General features: G+C 40.3%; 1 protein-coding gene across 3 annotated transcripts in view; it reads right to left on the bottom strand.

The window, feature by feature from the left end:
* Window positions 1-14,886: 14,886 nt before the first annotated feature.
* LOC119729378 (bombesin receptor subtype-3-like) overlaps window positions 14,887-27,289 on the bottom strand; it is a 42,823-nt gene continuing 30,420 nt past the window's right edge. For all 3 annotated transcript variants that reach the window (XM_038201998.1, XM_038201999.1, XM_038202000.1), the window contains one exon: window positions 14,887-16,410. In XM_038201998.1, coding sequence (XP_038057926.1) covers window positions 15,225-16,410 — 1,186 coding nt within the window. In that variant the 3' untranslated portion in view covers window positions 14,887-15,224. The remainder of the gene's footprint in view (window positions 16,411-27,289) is intronic.

Raw genomic sequence — 27,289 nt, forward strand, 5'->3', positions numbered from 1 at the left:
AAGATAAGAAACGCATGTATTCGATCCTTCTATTCAATTCTTCGCAACAATCTGATATATACCATCTATATCTGGTAAGAGGAAGGCCGTTTTCAAAAGATAACAATATCAGATCGATCGTTATAATACCGTAAAAGCCGAAAAAAATTAACGTGAGAGCTGAAGATGAAGAAGATTTTCAACAAATTCTCTCTTTAAATGTCAGTGGTTGTTGCCGAAGGGTATAAATTAGACATCAGGGGGAAATGAAGGTTTAGTGCTGACTCTATGATTTTAAATTGCTTTAGGTCGTAATCAGATGAAACTTGACTGAGAAAATACCGAGACGGTCCACGTGTCTAGATTCTAGAGTTGTAACGAGTCACTGATTGTGACTCGAGTCGAGTCGAGTCATTTTAAAGAAGTGACTCGAGTCGAGTCGAGTCATTAGGTCAACAAGGTCGAGTCGAGTCGAGTCGAGTCACAGAGTGTGGTCGAGTCGAGTCGAGTCGAGTCAAGTATTTAGCTCGAGTCAATTCGAGTCACAAATATTTGAACACTAAATTACAAAAAAAACCGCAACAAACACAAGAGAGAAAGAATACAAGGCACCAGTCTATTACGGAAATACAAAGACATAAAGTATGCTGTATGGTACCCAACCAACAGTTTCCATTGATAGCTCACGACACAGATAAGAAGATGTGAAACTTCGGTCTTATAACTGGTTTGGCTTCGGGTCTAGATTTTGTTGTTCGCTGATCGCTGACAACGTTAAAACCTAATTGCATTATACAAAACTGTTTCTGATTATTTAAAGGTGGGCCCGTCCGTATCCATTTTTTTTGTGTGAAATCGGGACAGGAATTTACCCAGCGTTCCACCAAGAACTTCAAAATCGCGCGAAACCAATGATGAAACCACGGATTGAGAAATGCGTTTTAAGTCTGGTTCCGGGTTTAGCATTACATGCTATAGAACCACAAGGTGGGAGTCCGCGACACGGTGTATGTTTGTTGTTTCATTATGGAGGAAGGAAACAGACTGCAGCTGTATATAAACGTACATTATTCGCGAACATTAACGTGACGTGAACAAAAACTGGCAACGCAAACGGCGCAGCGTAAGTCATTGCAAATATTTTTCGCAAGTAAGTTTTGCTTTTATTTTGGGACTCGAGTCTTATTAGCCTTCCTCGAGTCGAGTCGAGTCATTCTGATGAGGGACTCGAGTCGAGTCGAGTCATTTGCTCGCAGTGACTCGAGTCGAGTCGAGTCATTTACCCGTCGGGACTCGAGTCGAGTCGAGTCGCCGAAAAATGTGACTCGAGTCGGACTCGAGTCGAGTCATTGACTCGAGTCATTACAACTCTGGATTCTAGGTTGGAAATCAACAGCGATGACCCGACCTGTATCTGTCAGGAGATTGTTTTGCCTATAACAATCAAGTATTTGTAACCCTTTAGGCAACACTGAAACTTTCTCATTGCTGTTTCAGTCGATACCTACCGCGACACTACATACTTCAAAAGTAGGACGGTATAGCAAAGTTGCGGTCGCGGGTTCACGTCCCATACTTGTTGACATTATAATCCTCAGCACCGCTGCCGAAGGGAGGGGCCAGCGTAACTCAGGTTAATATTCCACGACCTTTAGTCTAAACAACCTTTCCAAACAGGCTTCTTCGATTTAATGAGCAAGAGAAGCGTATTTTAATGTACATGTATTACAAGAGAACCTCCTGTATAACGTACAACAATTCAATTGCCGTCCATTGAAATTCATAAGGAAAAAAAAAGTCTTCTTGGTGGGAAAAAAACTCTGATCCAACAATCACCTTAACCTTCTACCGTACTCTACCCTATACACTTCTTGTTTCGTTGTTATTGCCATATCTCGTATAAAGTAGTATTGTAGTAGTAAATTTGCATGATATCGTTCATTTTACCATCGAGATGGGAGGAGCACTACAGTTTGCGACCCCCGGGGATCATCGCCCATGCTTCCAATTAATCTAAAACTCCTTGTAGGCATCGGTTCTTTGTTACAAAAACGCAACTTAGGTTGCCCACAAGGGACTTACGATACAATTTTATCTGCATAATGCAGTATCGGCCAATTCCGGCAAAGTACATATAGCTTAATTGACATGCTTGACTAACGACGTTTCTCTTTTAATATAGTGCATCTCTATAGGAAACTTAGAAAATAAGACGTGAACCTTGTCATAGTACGTGCATCAATGGTTTCCAGCAAGATTCTTTGCTACAAATCGTACAGAGATAGTAACGGGTGATTCAATGAAGGTAATGGAATATTTCTTCCAAACAGCAACTGTTTCATAAGCAAGACATTTTTTAAGGGGTCAACATTATCCGAGAAATCGTTGAAATTTTGCAAAATTTTTGTACATTTTCACAAAATTTCTATGAAAAATCCTTTGAAGTAGAAAGTTATGTTTTTTTTAGCCCATGCAAAAGTAAATGAGAGAGAACTTATAATTAGTCTGGCACCTAGCCTGGTCAAGTGTTGCATTTGATAACGCATTTATTTACATTTAATCAAAGCACAAGTCGATAGTACAGGAAGCTTCATAAACGCCCGCCATCGCGTCTACTAAGACGAAAGTAATTTGACTCTCATTAAAATCTTTCCGATTTAATTTTTCTTACAAGTTGAGGTCGCATATTTAGAGCTTCGAATCAATCCGGGATTCGATCGGTAAAGAAATGAAATACCCGAGTTATGTCTTTCAAGTCTAAACATCGTCTTCATCGGACACCGCCAGTGGCGCTTTTTTCAATCAATCCAGTCCATCCTGCACTGGAAATCAAAGGGGAAGACACAGGTAAAATAGCCCGTGAACATTCAGAGCATGACCAAGCATGCACAGACCGGTGGGATCGTGCGATGTCCCGGCAAACGACCGGGTAGTATTCCGCTGGAGGGAAGATCATTACGCGGCCCTGACCCCTGTGAGTTGACTGTCTCTCTAGCCGCCAATATCACGAGGGGGCTGTAGTTAGTTTGTTGAAGGTTTGAAAAATGTCAAAAACGAAATCACCTTCAGACTATGAGGGGCATAGCATATCAAACAGCTTTGGCAGTGGGGAATATTTGAAGAGGCGTTATTTACTAGTTGATAAAAAAAACCCACCAAGGGCGGTACCACCTGCACCCGGTAAAACCATGGAGGAAGGAATAAACGTCGTACCAACGGTGTCCCCCTAAAATTTACAATACAAACATGTATTCAACATTACCATATCTATCGTTTTTCATAAAATTATATCAAATGCAAGAAAACACGACATACACATTTGATTAACAATTGATAGTAAAGCCCAACGTCAAATCGCAAACGGAAGAATAAGAATAGGGATATATTCACCTTTTATCGACATCTTTCACGTAACAACCTAAGAATGTCCATGGAGAGACGTAAGTTCCTCTGCAGTTTAAGAACATCTAGGCACATCCACTGAAAAATAAATTGTAACGATATACGTTGACGACAGATTTTACAGCCTATGCTCAGGTGTGGACCATCGCTTGGGCGTCAGGAAAACCTCACCTTAAAATTACGTGCCTCATTGAATGACACATTAAAATATGATCGCTACCAAAACAGTACCAGTTATCAGTACCTGGAATGGTCGTCTTACCAACACTGTCTGTACATGAATACACTATGAGTGCAAATTCCAACGTAACTGAGAGCCCAGTGTTACAATGAATGTAACGTATATCTCAGCTCGTGACTCTGCAAATAAGTGTTTGTTTTCACGAGATTTGAAACTAAAATCAAACCTTAACACATTGCCTTGAATAACAACAACATGATTCTAAAACTGGTGTGAAAGCAAACACTTTAGCATCATTAGCATATGAATAAATGTCCGTTCTGAGGTTCACTTAAGGCATAGTATGTATAGCGTCAAATTTATAATATGATAGTTATATACTTTACTTCAAATTGGCCACTTTGAGCAAAAAAAACCCACCCTGGCTCCATGGTCGTCGCGGGGGGCAAGGGGGGCACCCCCCCCCGAAAAGCAAAAAAAAAAAAAAAAAAAAGGAAGGAAAAAAGAGAAAAAAAGAAAGAAAAAGAGGCGCGAAGTCATAGTGGTGTAAATCTAATGGGTGGGGGGGGGGGGCAAAATGTCCCCTTCTCTAAAACTGATAAGTCGAGAATATGTTGAGAAATGCAGGAATTTTTTGGGCAAAAATGTGTTTTGCCCCCTCTAGAAAAAATCCTGGCGACGCCCATGCCTGGCTCTACACCGTAAGAGTGATGTAGAAAATCTGGAGTAAATTTGCCGCTAAAATTATTCACAAGCAAAGATTTTTGTTGACGAAGTTGTTATGATGTAAATGCGTCAATTGATATGTTCCAAACTAGAGCGTGCTAAATACGTGCTGTCTCAGCAAAAAAAAATGAGATAAGATTCGAAGAAAAAAGATGTGGGTTATTAGGATGAGGAGGCTTCACTTGATACATGAATCGTGTTTCCGGGTAAAGCCGCATATATGGCCGGACCAAGTCTGGCAGAACTCGGCCACAGTCTCATGAAGTATACCAGAGGAAACTTGAGCGATTGTGCGTCTGGCCACTACACGCCCGTAGGTACAACACGTCTAGACACTGAAGCCTCGTTGTGCTAGACCTGATTACCGAAGAAATTATCTGGAATAATAACCAGGTCAGAAGAACGATGAGGTGGATCGGGAACGCCACGGATGGTGGAAATAAAGAGATCACGAAACAGAACACGGACGACGGGAGAACAAATTGAATAGAACGCCCAATTCTATAATTAATCTCTTGTCATGGGGAGCATACATGTAGCACAGGGAACTTATACACAAACACCATTAACAGGTGAATGTTTGACAAAAAAAAAAAAACAGACATAGCTAAAGCTAAACAAACAAACAAACAAACAAACAAACAAACAACCAACAACCAACATCCACCCGTTGAAACCAACAAACCATTATTAGTAAAACAACGTCAGATTGGTAATCTTACTGATAGATAATAAATGTCTTTCATCCGATTACAAATTAGAAGGCCTTGCGGGAAATAATGTTGCCTAAGTATTCAGTAAAGCTTAACCTGCATATACATTTATTTCCATCAATTTATGGAATCCGGCTTTGAAGCAATTGGCATCCGGTCACGCTATAACTTACGTCAGAAATAATTGCAATATGCTACAAGAATGCTCTTCAAGTTCAAATTGATGGTATTTCAGTCTGCTTACATAGCATGCGCATATTTCTCGCACAACACAATTAGTTTGGCGAGGGAAGCGTAGAGGATTACAGGGATTTCCAGCGAATTAACTTCACTCGCTACTCCCTGAAAAAAAACACAACATAGTACCCGCTAAAATTGAAATACCTTCCAGGTATTTTGCGTTTGTTTTCAAAACATTACGTTTAATTACCACGGGAAAATGTTTTGTCTGTCTTCAGGTACCCGCGGCGAGCGAGGTAATGTCACATGGAGACGCAGAGTTACCATGAACATGGGGCTGAATACCATGACAAGTCATGTATAGGGCTTTCTCAGGAATTGATGAAAGAGGGGCTGTACTGGCAAGTTACAGCCAATTAAATGGAGTCTTATTTAAGAGCGTAGCCTACATGTAAAGACACCTAGGCAGTCACGACGCCAACAAGTCCTTGTTTTGCAACGAATCCTCAGCACAGTGGAGACGAATAAAATCAAGCCAGGACAACATTTACACGACAGAATCACGCCACATCCAGACCCGCGGTCAAGCATGTTTCACCCTCCGCTTGCTACAAAACCCGAACATGGGTCAGACGTGACTACCCGCAGATTTCAGCCGGGACTCCCATGCAGAAGGATACTCAGTTATCCATTTATTGTGAGGGAGTAGGGCCGTCCCACCTCCCACACCAGTGATTAATGGGCCTGGCAAGTTCACTAACATCCCGTACAACTTCCTTCCCCCAGCGCCTGGCCATGATAGGATAGTCTAATGGCAAGTCGCTGACACGGAGTAAATATTGGACCTGCTGTCCCTCCCAGACTTTCCCAGGACTTGATTGCTTTTGGAGAAAAGTAAAAGCAAAGTCTGTTTCTGAACTTGTGCTTGTGCATCATTTTTTGCATCTTCATCTCAGTTGTCAGTATACTCCAGGGAGAATGGTTTATGATTGTCATGCCAGAGGGGGATGAAAGTGTCTTCAGCCGTCGTCGCGTCCTATAAGCTAAACTTTAGTGCCCAGTGAGCATTTGTTTTTTGTTTGTTAATGCCTCCTAGCATCTTTGGCTTGCTTTCATTTCTATACAGCCGTTAGGCTGTAAAGTTTGCACGGTTGTAAAAGGTGCAGCTGTGTATAATGAAATATTTCCAGGCTGAAAAATTGAAGTATGCCCGGCCTATACATGTTAAATGTTGTCGAATGCTCTAGATTTTATTATCACTATTTTCTTTTCCCGCTGAAGACTTCTTTCTTTGGAGTTCAAATGGCATTCACTTTCGGAAAGCTCAATCCTCTTGAAGTTCTTCAATTGTTTTTTTTTTTGAAGGACCAAGTTTTATTTCAATGGACACTTGCTGAACTTTTTCAATATGTTTCAATGAACTTAGACATAACTCGCAAATGGGGCACGTATTCTCTATTTGGTCATGATGTCGTCAACAACTTCACCCCAAAAAAGAGAAACAATACTGTTGGTTGTTTCCCTCGAACAACTCCGCTGATTGATATCCGCAGAGACAGTAGTCCCAACTTACCTAAAGCAGTCCCAAAACCCAACATCTGAACATTTTGAAATTATTGCGCAAGTTTCTTTTTTTTGTGTCAATTAGGGGCCTACCTGTCGATTGTAGACCCAATAGAAATTACATTTATATGAAAAATGGAGGTAAATCGAATTTTGCTTCATTTGACTACCGAACTAGATCAATTATAAATCCAGCTTTGGCGTTTCCGCGTAACGGGGCGTACGAACCAAACCGACCGAGTCAAACCGGGTCAACTAGAAAGAGCAAGGACAGGAGAGAAAAAAAAAACTCCTTGGAAAAAAACGAAGCTGTCAAGCCAGCCCAGGAGTAATCAGTCATAGTAATGAATGAGATTTGGGAGGTATTATAAGCGGGGAAATACAGTCAAGTAACCGGCGGGCTCTCCTCCCTTCGTGGCCGACAGTACGAACGAAAGAAGCAACCAAGCCTAAAATTCCATCTCGAAATTACGTCCTGGATGAGATGGAATTGAAGCCCTGATGTATGACACTGGTGACCCAAGTTTTGTGACATGCGGATGTGCATAGCGTGTTGTCAGGAATTGCTGTGGTGTTCCACTTGGTTTCCAGAGGCAATAGAGTGTTTCAACAGACTCTATAGACAGGGACCTGACCATATTGTCTGGCGAGTTCATTCATACGCCAGCTACTGGTTTCATATGAGGATGGATGAGGGTCTCAATATCGCCCTGTTCGCTTTCGAAATTCATGTGCAGAGGTAGCAACATAAAACGCACCCAACACATTGCATCTATTCAAGACCAAAGGTTCCACAGTGGATGAGAAACCCTATCGTGTGGAAACCCGCATATATGGGTGTACCACATCTGCTCAAAAGGGAGAGGATATGGTTTCGTGCTCTAATTTATTAGCACTATTTTACAAACTAGATCTTACATCCAAGAAACAAGTCTGCTACAGTAACAGTAGGAGCTACTCTCTAAATTCCAAAGAGTGAAAACTCACTCCATTCGAGTGAAGATTCACTCCCACAGTCGGAAACTAGGGACTAGACGTTTTGGAGTGAAATTTCTTCAATCGTATAGATCGAGTTTTCACTCCAGCTTCGACTGAAGTGGTTCTTTTTCAGACTTTTTCAATCGAAAATGAGAGTGATTTTCACTCTAAAACGTCTAGTCCCTAATTTCACTCTTTGGAATTTAGAGAGTAGACCTATCCCCTTAACCCAGCTTAGATTATCCCCTCTGTATAATTGGTGTACATAAAATGTCTACAATTTAGTCCATTGCCTATCAATCACGTGTTATCATTCACCAATCGTTATATTCACGATTTATTATTTTGTTACCGATCAATATTTTGAAATAGTTGTGACATGCCTACAATATATATCGCTACCCAAAATTGAGCGTGACTAAAGTACAATTCAATCTTGTTCCACGAATCGACGCGTATCTCGCTGGCTGCGAATATATGTCTATTGACCGTTGACTGCTCTAATTAAGTCCGTTCAATAATCATTGACAGAAAATGGGGATAGTTGTGTTCCTTTCTCGACAGATCATTAACTCAGAACTACCGTAAGAGTTGTTCAGCGACGACGATACGGCCACAAACATTAAAACCAAATTGTGTCGTAAAGCACGACAAGCATAATTGTATCATCACCCGAATATTTGTTATTCGAGTACCATTATTATATATTTTTTTGATAATAAAATTCTATTTGTTAATCATGAAATGCAAGAGTCGCTGTAGAAATCGCGTAAAAAACCCGCACACTCGTTTTTCATCCTCGAACGTGTTAGAAAGAGGGAAAAGGTTAATCGCGCTACAAAATATGTACCATTCAGTCGTCGATGTGATAATAATCTATGAGTTTTTCCCTTCTAATTTGGTACCTGTGGCAGTAGATACCGTGCACCGTATATCAATGGGCAGAGATCCGGAGCAGTTTAGGTAGAAGAAGCGGTGGGGAGAAAACATGATGAGCTCGAGTGTCATTTCCCGCGCCGGCCGAATCATTAATTTTATTGAGTAATAATGCTTTTCAAGGGTTTCGTGCTTCAGGTTTTTTTGGTTTTTTTGACGCAAGAGGGGTATTCTGGTTCTAGGAGCGGACAATTTCCTTTGACGTGTTTGTTCGGTTTACTCAATATCCGTTGGTATACGGTGTTCGTTAGCGTAAGCAAGGAAGGCAAGTCTGCCCGACGCCCAAATTTCCGCATGCGGTTGCATTTCGCAGCCATTTTAATAAAGCATAACGCTGCTATGGTCATTGCATAGACCATGGATATTAACCGGGTATACTTCAGTCCATATCAACAATTCGTCGCGTTTTCTCCACACAGGCGAACAGGTAGCACCGCATTTTTTCCCATACTGGCGACCAGGTGGTACATTATTGGACTACCTATTCGCCAGTATGGAAAAAAGCGACGAATTTAATACTCTGGCATTTTTTGAGGTAAAAATATAACACTTTAACGTGATGGCAGATGAAAAATCGAAACTACATGAACTATGACGTCACTGCTATAGTGTGGCGCAAGGCGCCCAAACTGTGGCAAAATTATATATTATTTTCAAACTCGCGTTGACATACACCACTGCGATACGTCCACACATTCAACCGAATATTTACTTGGCCCGTTTTGCTACAAAACAGGCCATGATACAAAACACAGCGATCCTATAATAATCGATTATTAGAGAGGCGAAACACGGCGATCCAAGTAATCGATTAGTAAAGAGACATCGATGAATATCAGGACTCAGCTTGGATTACATCCAGTGTAGACAACCTGTCGCCTCCTGCCTTCGAGTATCAAATAAGCATCACCACTTGGGTCAACAAAATAATGCCAGGATTAGAACTGTCTGCTGGAAACACCAATCCATCTAACCTAGATCTCAGGACCTGGATTTTGTCCAGGGCAAATGCTGATATTTTGCAATCTGCAGTACAAAATATTCTTACTTCTATAAGGTTGAGAGACAGATTTCCATTTCCCTCTAAGCTAAGAAAATGAGGATAATCATTTCAAGAGATTGTGGGAAAATAATTTTGCATGGCTGCGTTGCACATCCTGAGAGCTTTGAGTCAACATCTCCTCGGGTTTCTAGAGTGTACGCGACCCCAGACACTTGAGTGCTGCGACATTTATTTGAGCACATTTTACCCCTCTTTACAAGAAGGCCACGCGAGTTCGTTAAGTGCATCCGTTGGGAAGAGCGTGGCTTGTCCACCGTGGTGAGCCGGAGTTTCTAGGTCACCGAGAAGAGGATTCTCCAGTGGTTGAGTCCAACAGGAAGAGAAACATGCCAGAGTCATCTTGAGCAGTTTGGTTTCATCCGGGAGGATTTCATCCTCTTTCCTTCATTGCTATGGCAGTTAGGCCTATACTAACAAATAACCTCAACTTACGATCCAGTACAAATCGAATTATGATGAGAGGAACATACAACTCCTATGACTCAATTAGCTTCGACAGTTCAATTGAATTAATGAGGATGATGATGGGGATGACAAATGGATGAGAGGTATCTCAAATTAAAGCTCAACATATTTGAACAACTTATCCTTGCAAAACATTTTATTGCGAGCATTTCAGCTGCATGGTTTGGTGCATACAACTCAGAATGTGACACGAAATAACAAAGAGCTGCTCAATTTCATGTTACGGTTAGGTTACAATAACATACCGCCCTTTAAAGCCTGTAATGCATGTAAGGTTTTCATTAATGTTTCATGCTCCATCAATTACTATCAGCTGCAATTTCCATAAACGAATTAATATACCGCGCTGGGCCTGGGAGACGGCGGTTGAACGGAAATCCCCAAACGACGAGGAAGGACGTTGCGTTCCTTTTACCGCCTTTCAATTTACAAAATGACTGTTACTGCACGGTCGCTTACATTTACGTTGCATTAATTAGCCAAAAGGTGGGCGTGGTCAATGGCTTGTCGAATTAAAGATGCATCGCAGTTTACTAGTGCGTGACGATGGTTGCTCTTATACATTTGGGAATTAATTTAATTGTAAACGAAAGCTTCAGTACGAAACCTTAATGCCGACACAATTAACAACTGAATTCTCTTTCATAATTGGCCAGATATCCAGAAATATACATTTAGAACACAGAGCTATGTTAAATCAAAGGGAAAGTGGTTAGATTAAAATGAGACCGTTATGTTTTCTGCATTCTCGCCAATTTTGTTTTTTAATTAATCAAACCTGAATGAGCTCAGCACAAAAGTACCCCCTCAACGATGAAAATGACGGAAGGAAGCGCCGATTTGAAGGACGCTTGAGCGCCATTACTGCGGTGCGCACTTTGACAGGTACGGTCATCTCACGCGTTTAAAGCCCATAATACGCGCTAATCTATCGTATAAGGGGATCGGGGAGTCAGGCTGGCGTAGCGGTACTTTCCTCGCCTTCCACCGCTGTGACCCGTGCTCGAATCCCGCCTGGACCAATAATGTGGATTGGGTCTACGGTCCCTGCCTGATTCCTTCGGTTTTATCCAGACATTCTTCTGGGCTTTTCCTCCCACCTCTAAAACTGTCATTTCTTCTCATTGTCTTCTCTCCACAGGCGTGCGAGCTACAGTGCCTAGGGCGATTTTGAGGAATCCTTGATTTCATTACCAGAAATGATTAATAATAATAACGGAAAATGGGTGATTAGGGAGACTTTCCCATAGACTTGAGCACAAATGTTTTTTAACTTAAAATGTGCCCTAACCCAATTTTCCTTTGTCCTTTTTTCCACGAATTTCGGTATTTTTTAATAATTAGACCACGAGCAACAAATATTACCTAAATTGCGAAAATAACATTTTGCCTCTAAAGGGGGGCTGTGCCATTAGGGACAGTTATGTGTCTCCCTCAAAGCCGGTGTCTCCCTGTTATCGAAAAAAATAACGATAAGGTGTCTCCCTAATGGTACATTTAGTAATATAATAGTATACAAGTACGCGGGAATCAGTTCACTGGATGTCGTTATAAGTAGTCTAGACAGAGCCATCCGAATGGGATCAATATAGGGCATATGACTTCACATAAGTATCAAGCATTTTGTAACTTTTGTGGATTGCACTCGACATTTAGGGTCGGAAAGAATTAGGTACTCGATGGCTTTTATTGGAGAGAGTTAGAGTGAGAGAGAAGCTGATTAAGTTAAGTGGAAGGATAGCGGTGAGTGCAAATGGACATATGAGATCTCAATGAATTGAGATAGAGAGTGATACTAGCTTCAGTAAAGAGACATAAACAACTTAGACAATAAACTCTGCTTAGTCTTTTATTTAGTGTGAAACTCTCCGTCGTTGCCTAATGCAATCAAACTAAAGACATAGAATTCATTCGGTGCCATAAATATAATTATGTACATATTTTTTTTTTCTTGTGATAATGCGAAAGCCCGTAAGTGCCAGTGAAAGTTATTCGGAACAACATAATCCGGCTTTGTATTATATGCAATGGCACTGGGGGGCTTCCGTATAATACAGTTCAAAGTGTGCATATTTACATTGTTAAACCTCTCTATTAATTCACATATATTTTAACAATCTCAGTGACCTAAGTCCAATATTATCCCCCTATGCCCAAATCATGAATAATGAACCGCTTTGACACACATGTACATTTATAATGGTTGCAACTGTGTCAAAACCGACCCATTAGGTCGCTTGCATTATTTGCATTACCCGTCATGCAATTTGTCCAATAGTACTTATAATGATTAAAATTGCTATTTCTTCCTTCTGTTATAATTGAGAATCATTGAGAAAATTAGGAAAGTTCATTATATTATTTTTGTTTCGAAAACAAAATCAAACTAGGAGGAACTGTTTTTCAGTGTTTATCCTTGCAGTGATTGGCTGGAAGTCTCGAAAGCAATCCTTAACTACCATGACAACAAAGAAGTTATTTATAATATTGCCCAGGGCAAAAACTACTATTTTTTAAGTGTAAACAGTTACCACGGAATCCCCATGTAACCATAAAATACCAAGTTAAACTACAATTAAAATCAATTTTCATAATATAATATCTACAGAGTCATTTAAAAAAATGTACGTATAACACGAGGTGCCTTTTCCCTCGGTTCAACCGATGGGCCTAAATGATTAAACACAGGTTATACGTACCCATTTGAAAATTGTATTAATTTTGAAGTGTGCTTGCAAACCGAACATGCCACAAAATATTTACATAGACTATGCAGATTTTCCTTTATCATTAATTCTTTCTAAAGAAAGCAACTAGAGGTCTTATCAACCCAAGATTGCAGCCTCTATTTGCATCCGTTTGGGCACAGCCATGGAAAATATAACTTGTCAACTAAAATACTGGCATACCGAGTTAAATAGGCGGCTATGAAAAGGGACAATCTTAGCATTAACAGTCATTCCAAACTGAAAAAGAATTACCTTTATTTAGTCGAACGCTCCAAGATGTTTTAACATGCTTACCCGGGTATTTGTAATTGCAGCTAGACATTAATTTCATGGTCTTGACTATATTTTTTATAGTAATATTTGTACAGTTCTCACAGCGGACCGAACACTTGACAGTGTACAAAATTAATACTGTCATGGGTTATTAAGGATTATTGATTAATGTAGTATATACGGTACCGTACCGTATTTAGGGAACTAAATGGGAAACTGACTTTTCAAGGTAAAACATTTGAAAGCCTTTTTTTCATATCCTGTTTGCAATTGAAATTTGACGCGTTAAAGAATTTTAAGTGTTTTTCTAAATATATTAACCTACAAAGGAAATGCATTCAAGAATTATTGAGCGACAGATTTACTCGATCCATTTGAGTACAATCTTACGAATTTTGACTCAACTGCTCATGGAAATTACCTAAACCATATTCATGAAATTTACTCGCCAAATACTTTTTTCAATAGACAACACAATTATTACCAATCCAATGAAATCATTTCTACAATAATTATTGCCACAATGTGCGGCGGATAAAAGTGTGGCAGGAATTGTCGGTACCTAAGTGCATTTCATACAAATCCCTCTAATAGACCTCGTTTACAACAACACAATTTGTGTTGATTAATTTGCAAGCAAATAAAAGTTTCTCCATAAAACGTACTATAATTAGACCACTTCCAAACGTGTTTTGTGTACCCTGTTAAAAGAATAAAATACCTTTACAATTGAGATTAACCTCTTTTTTTTTTTTTACAAAATGCGTAATCTTTATTTTACATAAACCCAATAATGCAAAATTCTTTTTTTAATATTGAAAGCCAACGATATAGAAATCAACACAATAATGGTTTCAGGTCCTCAAATTACCACATTCAACTTTTGGTCAGCTCTCGCACTTCACTCTAAAAACGTATTTATTACATTCACACAGCCGGTTTTCCGTTTTGCCCGTGTTTGCAAATGTTATTACATGTTTTCTCTTTCATTTCCCTCACAACTCTCTTCCTTTCCGCCTCTCTTCTCCCACACACTTTTCTGACTGGGGTTCTGCTCCATTAACACAATAACCGAAAACCTTTCTGCGGAAAACACTTAGGAATTTCGTGGAAGTTTTGCGAGAATGTGCAAACACACAAAAACTGAAAAAAGAATTCAAGAAGCTCGAAAGAAATCCTCCTTTCAAAAATAAAGATTTTTGTTGGTTCTTTTCTTTTCTCTGACATACAGCAATTTGACATTCTGTTATCATCCTTTATTTCGTCTTGTAGAAAATTCATCTCATTTTCTATCTTACCAATTGTAATACAATCTCATCATCCTTGTTGGTTTTCATCCATTTTATGGCTATCAACATCTTTTCATCCCAGAGTCATCCTCACTGTACATCATACATTGTCTCATGAGAAACTCACACAGTTCAAGTAAGAAAACACATCATATCAGTCTTTCTCTCACGCCTTTAAACACGGGCGTCGCCAGGACTTTTTTCTAGAGGGGGCAAAACATATTTTCCCCCAAAAATTCATGTATTTCTCAACAAATTCTCGATTTATCAGTTTTAGAGGGGGGCAGGGACATTTTGCCCCCCCCCCAACTCATTAAATGTACACCACTATGACCTCGCGCCTCTTTTTCTTTTCTTTTTTTCTCTTTTTTTACTTCTTTTTTTTTTTTTTTTTTCCGGGGGGGGGGGGCAAGCGCCCCCTTGCCCCCCCCCTTGCGACGCCCATGCCTTTAAACATGTCATTTGAGGATAGTTGAATCAAAAACTGAACCCTAAAAATCAGCAAGAACGTAAAAGCAGGGTTCCATCAATTTCCACCCGTAAAAGATTACCCGATTAGTTTAAGCGTTTTTCCCCTAAAACCTGTACTTAAACATTAACTTCGAGTTTACGTGTTTAACGCAGTTCGTATTTACAGAATGGTTACATTCAACATTAAACTCTTCAACTTCAAAACTGAACTTAATTTTGCAAGTCCAACATTGTCTTAAGTCACTGTTTTCTGATATTAACCAATCAAATGCAACGTTAGATATCTTCTGGTTTAATAGTTGTCCTGTTGGCACCCGTCTCGCTGGTGTACGAATGAAACGTTGTGACAGTCCTGCCGTTAGTGCGCATGCGTACCATGCGGTATGCGCCATTTTCATCAGCATTCTTGTTACCACAGCAAAACAGACAACTGGCAATGGCCCTCCGATGAGTCGTGCTGATGAAATAAAGGATCCAGGGATTGAAACATGAGTTTGTGTAAGCGAATATGCGACTGATACGACGAAAGAAATGAAAGCCTGCCAGCTGTGACGGGTCATTCAGAGTGAAAATTGCCTCAAAATTCACCTGGAAATACAGTTTGAAAACGCTGCTCGGAAACCAGAAAATTCCAAAGAAAGCTGCCATGACTATCATGGCAATAGCCAATCGTTTACGAGCTTTGTAGTTGGTACTGCTGCGACTATTACAGTCGGTTTCCCGCGACCCTTTCGTCAGCAACATGGCAATTTGCGTATAGCAGAATATCATGGTTATGAGTGGCAATATGTACAATAAGGTAATCTGAACACTGGCGTAAGAAATTGATGCAGGGTGTCCTGGTACCATGTCAGAACAGAGTGTTGGTAGGCCTAGTTCCTCATACAGGAAACCAGCGGATATCAGGACTGGTAGACTAACTACCAAAGTCATTCCCCAGATGAAAATCATTGCCGCTAAGACCCGTCGACTTGTCCTTACTGATCGCATCTCTAAACCCCGTACGATGGCTAGATACCGCTCCACGCTCAGTGCTGTCATAGAATACACGCAGACACCCGTACCAAACACGGGCAAGAAGTTGACAAACTTACACATAGCTTCGGTTTCGTACTGAGCTACAATACCCAACTCATGTTGGATAATGGTCGGTAATGTGGCGACTATGAATAGCAGGTCCCCAACAGTCAGATTGATCATAAGTATATTAGGCATGGTTCGTAGATGAGGGAAGCGGATCACCAGAAACACCAAGCTGCCATTACCGATGACACCAAACACGCAGAAGATACAAAAAATCACGACAAACAACACTTTGTTTGGTACGACGCCGTCTCCTGAAGTGGTGCCATTAGTAAGCACCGCCAAGGCGTTTTCTGACGTACTTTCCTCCATGACCGTAAGACTCTCTTGAGTTTTGCTTATACCACGTGATGATGAGTATAACCAGCTGATCCTTCGCCTGGGGAAAAAGAAAAAGAAAAGTGCTTTATACGCAACTGACAAAACGAAATAAGATCATGGCCACGTGTTTCAATAACCTATACGGGCACAACTATTCAAAACGGCAGATGAAATCAGTGTTAAAACGAAGTTCAATGGGCTTAAAACTTAAAAAAGAAAATTGTGTCTCAAATCGACCACTTCATTACTTTAGAAGTGAGACGAAATGACTACAAACACTATTTAAACAGTTACACTGTGCCTTAATTAAAGCAATAGCCCCTCTTCATTTAATCTGTATAAGTCCACAAACTTTCAAATCTTACTAGATTAGCAAAGTTTCCAATACACTGTGAACAATAAAGGGGAGTGCTTACACACGTGAAGCAGCATAATATATTCTCAACGTAATCTACAAATTGTAATCAAAATAAAGACAAGAGCAACTTAAACTTGGAGAGGATTTTGTTTTACAAGTCCATTTCTTCGTGGAATGAGTACACTATACAATGATGGAAGGGGCTTTTACAAATGATCAAACAGCAAACGTATCTTTTGATAGGGCCTTGTTGGAATTGCATTTGGCGACCAAATACAAACACGAATTCTTCCCCTTCCACAAACTAAAGCTCGTGATGTTACGTACCAATCATTCAGACATTTGGCGATCACAACATATTACATTGTAGACAAGTACGTATAAAGGCAATTTTTTTTCAATAACACCGGAGTCTTTTGTTTTTGCTTCTGCGAGGTTTGGCTATAACTTTTATTTTATATATTAATGGAACTCAGTGTTGTACTTCTCACGAAATAAACCAGGGAGCCACTATTTAAGCACTAACTTGCAATTTATGCTTGTGGGATACTAAAAAAAATGTTCTTATTTTTTTCATTTCAGTTAGTAGCTTTTACAAAAATATATGTGCTCGTTGGTTTTATTCCCGAAAATAAAATCGCATATCTTGACGCTAATGGCAAACCCGCGGCGTAACCTTCAATGCAAAATATATTTAATCCACCCTGGTATATTCACCTGTGACGTCATGAAGTTTATCTGAACAATGGAAACAAAAGATTACATCAGGGCAAATGGTCTTTCCTATCAAAATTGTATTTTGTTTTTCTATAATACGTTTCATTCGGACGTTTCATCTGATATTACCGATATCAAGTTCTCTATGCCCATTGAATGGCAGATGAATGATTATACCATATGCAGATGTGCGTTCGTTTGAGCAGGTATTCAACCTGAAATCGCTAGGGTTTATCTAATCCAAATACAAAACATTCTAAAGTTGATTCAAAGCTTCAGCATTTTAAAAAAAATCCATAAGTCTATCAGAGAAGTACACGCGATATGACACTCAAACAGAGATGGCTTAACGTTCATATGGCAACCGTACGTCACAACGTGTCTAACAATGACTTACGTTAAGGCAATAAATTGAAATATTTTTAAAATTTAAAGACATAAAAGACCTATGCTATTTTCTTCTCCACGCTTTGGCAGAAATATCGCTTGGGATTTTACTACACTGTTACTAGCACTTTTCATTAACAATAAATGAAACAATAAAAACCTAACCTGGTATCAGAAGTTATTCAAAGGTTATACCTTGCCAATTTTAAACGGAATTAAATAAACCACGTAGATACACATTGACCACGTTTCATATTTCATGAAATTAAAGAACTACAAAAAAAATGGTAATAATAACTTCCCTGGGGCCTACAAAATCGAGGACCCTTATGCGGCAAATGATCTGTTGCAGTCGGCCATGGCATAAAGACTCTCCCCCACCCCAGTCAGGGAAAGAATGATGAATCTACTCTGAAATTGAGCATTTAGGACCAAATTTCTTCGGTAGCAATTTGTTGCTGTGGAGCAGGTAGGTCATCAGATCGCTAAACTCAAGACTAATGTGTTGACTCTTGCCATGAGAACTCGCCCCTGTCCTGACAAGGTCTTTGCAGAAGCAAATCTACCCGATGAGTCCCATATTAAGCTCCAGACTTTTTGTTTAATCTACTCTCAGCGGCGTCCGGGAAACAGAAACCAATGAAGGATTGTGTTATTCTTTACCGTTGAACGACGATATAAAAGGCGCGATTTGTATCCCTTAAATACCAGGAAATGTGAAAAAAAATCAGACCACTGCCAAAACTCTCCTTGCAAAAACTGTTCAAGACGTAGCCAAAATAACAGAGGTTAGCTGAGATTCCTCTGAAAATAATCATTTGCAAGTGAGGACACAACCACAGTTCCTCCCGCATTTCGGATGTTTCCTTCAAACTCACATCTTACAGAAATTCTGGGGGAGATCTGCCCCAAGAGCCACGTCAGATTCATATCTTTGATTCATGTACAGTTCGCTATTTAATCATGCTCTCCACGTACCACATTCACATTAATCTCTTGAAAGAACCCTACTTTACAGGACTCTGCCCAGCAATTGACGAACCTAAAGCACGGTATGTGTGTATTTAGCGAACATACAACAAGCGATAAATAAAAAGAGACAGGTTTTCGCGACTGTGGCAGGCCGGGGATCAGTCCCGATCAAATCACATTTGATGTCTCACACGAGCTAATAAGATTTTTGAACGCTCAAACTACTCTCTCCTCCCTCCATCCTCCTGAGAACGATGAGATTGTCTTGAGACTCTGAGATGCAGTCCCACAGGGGACAGCGACCGATGGAGTCATATCCAGGCACAACCCGTCCAATGCAATCGTGAGTCAAATATCTCATGGAGGTATCCACTTTGCGGGCAACATCCCCGTGTTGACCAAGGTGACCGTCTGTAGCCCGTTTTTCTTTTCACCGCTGATTTTGTTTTTCTGTACCAGACATAGAATCATGTGTCGTCGTCGAGTGATGTACACTCCGGAATCCCAAACTCGAGGGTCTATTTTCTGGTTTTGATTGCAGCCTCACGACAAATAATTCATTTCTCATGGAAACAAGGGAGAAAGAACAGGTACTGTAAGGGCAAATAGACATCCATTCCAACTTTATCTCTGTGATTGGTTCCAGCAGTGCCATGTTCCATGATTACATGTTATATCAAGTGATTTCATTGGTGTAGAACGATCATGTGTCCATCTTGCGTCATAAACGCCCGTGGGTATTAAACAAATGGCTGTCAACTTATTAGTGGGTGATGCTAATAGTTGACGCGGCACTTTTAGTAAGCACACTATAAGTATGAAGTAATCCTTTAATTTCGCCTGTCTTTCGAACCCCACCTTTAGATCACCCCTTTTTGTAGCGCTCAACTTATGGAGACTCAAGATCCTTCTACGTAGACTTTCATTACGGAAGCTGAGCAACGAACTGTACATCGTCACTTAAATATATTTACCTTAAGACGGAGGCTTAACTAAAAGTGATAGTGAAGAGAGAAAGACAGATATACGATGTAGACAACAACACTGCGTTGCCTTGCAAAGGGGCCCGAAGCTGACTTCGCTTTTTCATAAATAAGCAATTAGCAATTAACTACTTCACTGATGGTAGGGCTATCATGCCTGAGGTGCACATGCTAGAAATACGAGAACTTTACAGTTCAACGAAGGATAAGTTTGCGCAAAGGCTGTAAAGGAACAAATAGAAAGGTGCATCAACCGGTGGCGGTTGAACCCCTTCTTCTTCTTCTTCTTCATATATTTTTTTTGTACAATGGGTTGCTGTTATCTTTGCCGTGTTTTGGAGCGTCCATCAGCCAGCCCAGAGAAACACTTGAGATTTACGCAGTAAAGTACTCACCTGCTCTCAAGTAGTATTAAGGTATTGTGAAGTGGTAAAGGTAATCGAGCACTGCAAAGGTATACCCAGAAATGTCAACACAACCTTACTCTGTGCTTGCAAGGCACGTCCCCACGCAAAGACACGCCCCCCCCCTTGTGTATCACGGTCTCGTTTCTGGCAATCATGTCTTTGAAGGTTGAACAATCACTGAAACTTCAAAGAAATAAAGCTATTTGGAGAATATCAAATTGTGCACACGCAAATCGTGCACACGCTTCGCCGATTAGAAAGAAGGGCACACAATGGAACAATATCTGACTGCATGATTGCAAAGAAATAGGGACGCGGGTTATTAATATTTCCAAGAGCGGTACTTCTTGTGATGGAAATTAAGCGACTCAAGACATTCGTGTACTTACCTTCTTTGAAGATTAAAGAGCGGGCGGACTTTGAACTATGGACATTAAAGGCTTCTTTATGCAATGTTCATTAGAATTGGAGTGAAGTGGTTTCCCCCACTTCACCTACATGTCAGAGCGATGTAATATCGAAGACTTTTTATCAACTGCTTCAATTCATAACCAGCTTATCCTGTGCAAATATTTCTTATATTTTTGCTTCATCACCTATTCATATCCTGTAATGACGAATTTAAGTCATAATTGCTGGGAGAAAAAAAAACACAATACGGAAGCCTGTGTGTAGCCTAGGCCTCCATTTTCTATTGATTTTGTTTTAATGCTCGCTGAAGAATCTGTTCCTCTTTTGTGTAGAAACAGCAATGTCATTGAAGCATCGTCCTACCTGGTTGTAAAATACAGTTATAAAAATGTCATAACATGTTTTTGTAAACATGATTCTTGCAACCGACTTCAAGATGTAAAACCACTGCACCGACCACTTACTTATGAAAAAACGGTTACTACTGTGTAGTTATGAAATTAATGTTGTCCCTCTACTTTATTTGGTGATTTCATCCTGAACTGATGTTACTCTCCAGACGATTCTGCACTAATATCGACTACATGCAGCAAACAATATTCAATGGAAGTCCTACTCCAACAGCAAAAAAACAACAACATAAAACCCACCATTCTTCCATATTGAAGTTCTGCATATAAAGGCATCTGTGATACTGAAATCATGCATGGGGACCACAAACCCACAACCAGCCTCTCATATCGTCTGGCAAGGCATCTTAAGCCTCCTCCTGAATATCTCACTCATTCCATCCCACCTGAACGGCTTCTTAAAGCCCACCGTTCCATGCCTCGTCAGGGATCATTCTCCCTTGGTAGATGAGCTCTGTCGGATGGCCCAATTTCCACCCCTAATTACCCATGATGGGTAAGCCTTGCAGTGTGATGTCACCTGTCCGCTCTACGGGACTCGCGAGGGAAGTGCGAAAGGAAAGTAACATCGATTAGGCACGAGATTTCAATAAATGTAAGGACAGGAGGGGGGGGGGGGGGATGGTAAAGGGCAAAGAAAGAAGTGTTGAGATAGTCTTGCTGAGGGTCCATGTCTTGATTTAAGGAAGACTGGATTTCTCTGGACTCTGTTCAACAACCAACACGTCCAACAAGAGACTTCCTGACCGTCCCGAACCATTTTGCTTTAATATACATTGGGAGCCGGGGGACCCAGGACTAATTACGGCCACTCTCCAAAGGGCGCGCGGCCATGGCAACAATTATGGCCGAGCGCTGTTCTTGCTCTGTAAGACCATGGTGAAACTATCCAGGAAACAGGCCTGGGACTTCGTCTTTTTTTGTTTTTTTCAGGATGCCATGGATACTCTATGATATTTCAAGGAGGATAGATTGTCAAACCCTGGGAGGATAGAATGAAATTCTCAAATCAACTAAAATGTAAAAAAAAACCACCAAAAACCCCCCAATAATAATGCAGTAATGGTTATGTTGCCCGTTATTCAAACACTATACCTTCCTGTGATGCATTTTAAGACATCTTCATTTCAGCGCCAGATCCTCTCTACTCAAGATACAATTCGTACTTTCAAGATGCAATTCGTTTTTAACGAAAGAGAGAACTTGATGTTTTAAAAAAGAACTGATTTGTTTTTTTGGCTCCACAATGTTTTATTTCTTGAACTGGCCCACTCAGATTATAGTACATGTAACATCGGCAAGACGAAAACGATGAGTGCGTGCATGCCTTCTTAGCAGAACTCGGCCTGTGACAAATCAGGCGGTGTTCAAATATCCAGGACAGCTAATGAAATGGGACGCTCCAATAAGAACCGTCTGACCTCTTGGAACTGGGACCTTTTGTAAGCATTGCTGCAATCTCCAAGCCTAATTTTCAGTTTGATATTTCTTTCTGGCAATAGGGCCGTTATCACCGGAATCAATTGCCTTTTGGGGTAATTTGTATTTGAATGAATCCGGGAGACAGATTTCTGTGCTGGGTTTAATATAGTGTTTGAATTCATGAGATCAGTGCCCGAGAGAATAATCGGCCGGGTGAGTTTCTGTACTCAGCGGAGAGACACGTCCCAGTTAGGAAAAAAAGGTTTGCAAAACTTGCAATGAATTCGGGGCTGTACAGCTAGTATGATAGTTAACTCCGGCCGCAGACGGTAACACAACGTCGACTAAAGGTATTTCTTTAAAGCTACTGTTACAATCCGTTAATTTAGGCCTAGTAATGTTTGGCATAGGCCCAATTGCCACCATCTACAAAACAAGAGTTGAATTTATAAAAATCACCTTTTTTCAGTATGTATAAAATCGCCTGTTTTTTTGTGGTAAAAACAAACCGTTTTGATCACTTGAACAATCCGGCAGTGGCGGCGCCAGACTCTGCATTTTTTTAGGGGGGGGGGGGAGTTAGGGGAAAAGAAAAAAATGGGGGTGGGGAAAATACAAAAAGTCCTAAGCCTGTGTACGTGTACGCGCTAGCAAACCATGGTAAAGGTTCCGGTAATTGTTGTTGTTATGAATGAGAAATGTATCAAACTGCAGAATGGTGTATACCAAAATACAAAAACGTTGGCTGCACACTATCTACGGCTGTATAAATGCATGTGTGGCGGGTTTTGAAGCTTTTATGAATCTTAACAGCGAAGAAAATGAACATAGTCGATCCACTTTAGTGTTCGGGGAAAACTGGGGGAAGGGAAACGGGGGGGGGGGGGGGGCAAGGACAAACTGGGGAGGGGCAAACTGGGGAGAAAGGAAAAAACCTTGGGGGTGGCAAATGCCGCCCCCCCCCCCCCGCCACTGCAATCCGGACATTTGTAAAAAAAAAAAAAGAGGTATCTGCAAGTAGCTTGGAAATTCTACTTTTTAAAGTCATGGCCCCGCCCATAAAAGGGTAAAAAAAAATGCATCAAGTGGTTTTGAACTCCTTGAGGTACACTTTAGACTGACGAATATATCCATATGCCAAATGTTTTTACATATTGTTTTCATTGTTTAAAGGTCACACGAATCATTTTAATTATTAAATTAATTAAAACCAACTGAAGTTATAACTTTGCAAATGTAGGGCCTAACATGAAACAGCGACTGTCGCAAGAAAATATATTTTGAATCCAAAACTGAACCTTTACGGAAGAAGCGATGGATGTGCTGCCTGATAGCATCAATTGCAAACGTCATTAAGCCGTCGTTATCTCACCATTAGGACAAAATGGAAACGGATATTACTGGAAAACCTAAAAATAGATGAGGCTATGTCAAAAGATTGACCTCCCACGCTAATGCACGAGGTATTGCAGAACTACGAATTCGTAGTTTTAACAAAAAGTAAAGAATCGTGTCACTCTTAATGACAGCATTGCAAGCTACGGCAAATAAAATAATGCCATGTTCCAATAGCTAAAAATAGTTCTCACATTTCTGGGTAAAACGGCAGTCTGTATTCCATAATTCAGCCAATTCTCAGAAAAAAATTCTCGATGACATTTTTGCGTGCTACTTTTGTTGCGGTCGCTAACTTTGAATGCTCGACATCACAGTCTAAATTATACATTGAAGTCGGTTCTTTTGGTGTAAGTATACAAAGACCCAGGCATGTATATAAGGCCAAAAAAAAAAGGCTCCGGTTTCTGGTATGCGCGCGCGTCGCCGTAGCCATGCGCGTCGGCAAAATGAAAACGTTTTTTTTTTCAATGAAAGATGATGTCTCAAAACCGCCAAACTCACTGGTTTGACTGGAATCCTGCTGCTGCACAATTTTAACGTGTTTTTAGATGAGGTTATGATCGAGAATAAGCTTTATGTGGCCTCTCTGGACTCCCATATATTTGCACTAAGTTTAGTCGGGCACCATATGCAGTCATCAGCCGACATTTGAAGAAAAAAAGTCAGGTAAAAAAAAATAAAAAGCCGCGTCGCCGCACCACTTTTTGGGCAAGCTCCATACCAGAAACCGGAGACTTTTTTTTGGCCTAAGGGTACAGATTTTTCTGAGGGAAATTGACATTACAAATTGCCGTTCAATTTAAAATCTACGTTTACGAACGTGCACGTACATTTTAAAACTGATAGGTCTTGATCTGAAGTATGCTTCCTCACACGAGGCACCAATGTTATGGTCTTAATTCCATCGATTTCACGTAAGCAACGAAATGGCAAACGAGACAACAATGTTACTGGTATGAATTTCATCGATGGAAAAGTGAAAAGTACATGCAGTTAATATGCTAAGTATCGGGGACCTAATCCATATGCCTTCATGGAACGGCAAATGGATTAGGTCGTTAAATACTGCATGTTCATGTAGTTTGCGCTTTTCCATCGATAAAATTCATACCAGTAACATTGATGTAAAAGTAAAAATTATTATCAAGGCCGTTTTATTATGATTGGTTTTTGTTCTCTGGGGCGCTTAATGAATGACATTGTTCGTAAACACAAATTACCCGCTGATGGAAGCTACCTGTCTCCCTATAGTCTAATTACGTAGACGTTTATGGCTTCACTTACCATCAGTCTCGATTAACTGAACCCTTTGACTATGAAAAAGTACATTCATTGTAGCTGGAATGATGAAGTTACAGTTGTTGACAAGTTTGACAGCCAAATTGTGAGTCTTGTGGGGGGCTTTGGAATGAATAATATAAAGTTGCATGACACGCGTTTGTCGTAAAATTGCTCTTGGATTCCAATAAAGGAATGGAGCAGGCTAGATGATACTATTACATTGACATTAGCCATACTAGGTAGAGACATGATTTCCCGTACACATCTCCTCCAACCTCCAAGATATCCACAAAGGATAAAGCAGGATATACCTTTACACCAGTCCCCTTCAGAAAAGTCAGGTAAATAAGGATGCCGTAGACAGACCGCCCGCGAGAACGGAACCATTTGCCATATTATATCCGTGGGCTTCATGGCTAGGGGCGCAACGGCTCCGTGCTTGATAATCCGTCTTGGTCATTTCACTTGCTATAATATGAGACGATTTCATCGAGTAAGGAGTCGGGTTCTCGCACATGATCTATAATTTCAGCTGCTGGATCTATCCCACCAAGATCGAGGGTGTAAAAAAATTGGCAATCCTCTACTACTAGGAAGGATATTGAGACATTGCATGACCATCACAGCTGTATGGAAATAAAGTTACATCTCTGAAACAGACATGTCAACAAAACCGCTTTTCAATTGTCAAGAACTTTGGGGAATGGGCAGGAATTTGGTACACATTTCCACCAGTTAATCCAGAGAGAGATTACAAACAGGCGGAATTCTCTTTTTTTTTTTACAAAGTCTGACACGAGACGTTTCCACACGAAATTTGCACAGAACGTGTAGTGATAATTGATTGTTTCTCTCACAAAAACAAAATACTGTCTGCCATGTTATTGGCGTCATAATACCATGAATTGTCTCAATGTTGTATGGCGACGACAAACAACATGGTACTTGCATGCCACGTTGAGAGAGCGATTAAAATCAAACTTTAATTTTTCCCCACCCTACATTAATCACAGGACCTGTATGTAGCGGGAAAGTTAGATAAGCGATAGAGATACAATCTGTATTCTGTAAAAGGTAAATATTAGTTTGCTGATATTAATAGGCCAAAAAATCCGACATTGTGATTGTAGAATATTTCATGTTGATAAAAGTCTCAGTGTTACAGTCTGAATAAAATCATGATTACAATAAAATAATTTCAAATACAAACCTTTGACATGTTTGGTGTACATTATACCCTGAAAATTAGATTTCATCAAAGATACAGAAATGAGAAAGGACTAAAATCACATCAGAATTATATTAAATCGGTAAGATAGTTTCATCTCAAAACCCTGGACTAGAAGACTTTGACTTCAGCAATCAAGAGAGAGAGAGAGAGAGAGAGACAGAGAGAGTGAAGTCACAGTAAAAAAAAAAGGCATAAGCAGCAATGATCATCAATAAAGCCCTCTTATTAAACCCTGCGTCATTTTTTTTCCTGTGGCAACTCCTACACGGTTTGTGCCGAGTATATGCATAGATGTCATTTTTTTTCAAATGCGAAACAATAGTCCTTGAAAAACCCGTACCATTCTTCGCTTGATTGGTCTGCCCGCGTAAAGTGACGTCATCGGTCCCGACGTCGATTTTTGTCCGTGTAATGATCACAATCGCAGAGCAAATTGCTGAGGAAGAAACCAAATGAGACAGGGAACGCACTGAAATCGATAATTTGAGAGAAATGGCGGAGTTCATTCAGCATGCACTTGCAGAAATAGGGAGCTAGTAAATGCGTAAATGTATTCGGAGGAGCATCCGTTTTGGGGAGGAAAATCCTTCAGGCGTTAAACCAAACAAGGTTATGAGAAAAACAAGACAGAACGGACACGAAAAAACACTGAAGCTTACGTCAAGATACAAAAACGGTGTTTTGCAAAGTTTGAAAGTGTATCGGTTGGTTTGAATTCTATACTCGGTGGGTGTCCACCCTTTTATATGAATCTACAGTATTTTTTTCGGTGGCCTAATCAGATCCAAGGATACGCTTTGTTAAATGGGTTTCGGATGGGTGCGGATAAAGATTTGGATTAGGTAGCCCTACCTCGGGACAATGATGGGATATGAAAACATTGTCCTTCACTTCGATATAGTCAGTGATCAGGATCAACTCGCATACAACAATTATTGTAAACGGATACTGATATTTTTC

The sequence above is a fragment of the Patiria miniata genome, unplaced genomic scaffold (assembly GCF_015706575.1).
Source record: "Patiria miniata isolate m_02_andy unplaced genomic scaffold, ASM1570657v1 HiC_scaffold_20, whole genome shotgun sequence".
Taxonomy (NCBI): domain Eukaryota; kingdom Metazoa; phylum Echinodermata; class Asteroidea; order Valvatida; family Asterinidae; genus Patiria; species Patiria miniata.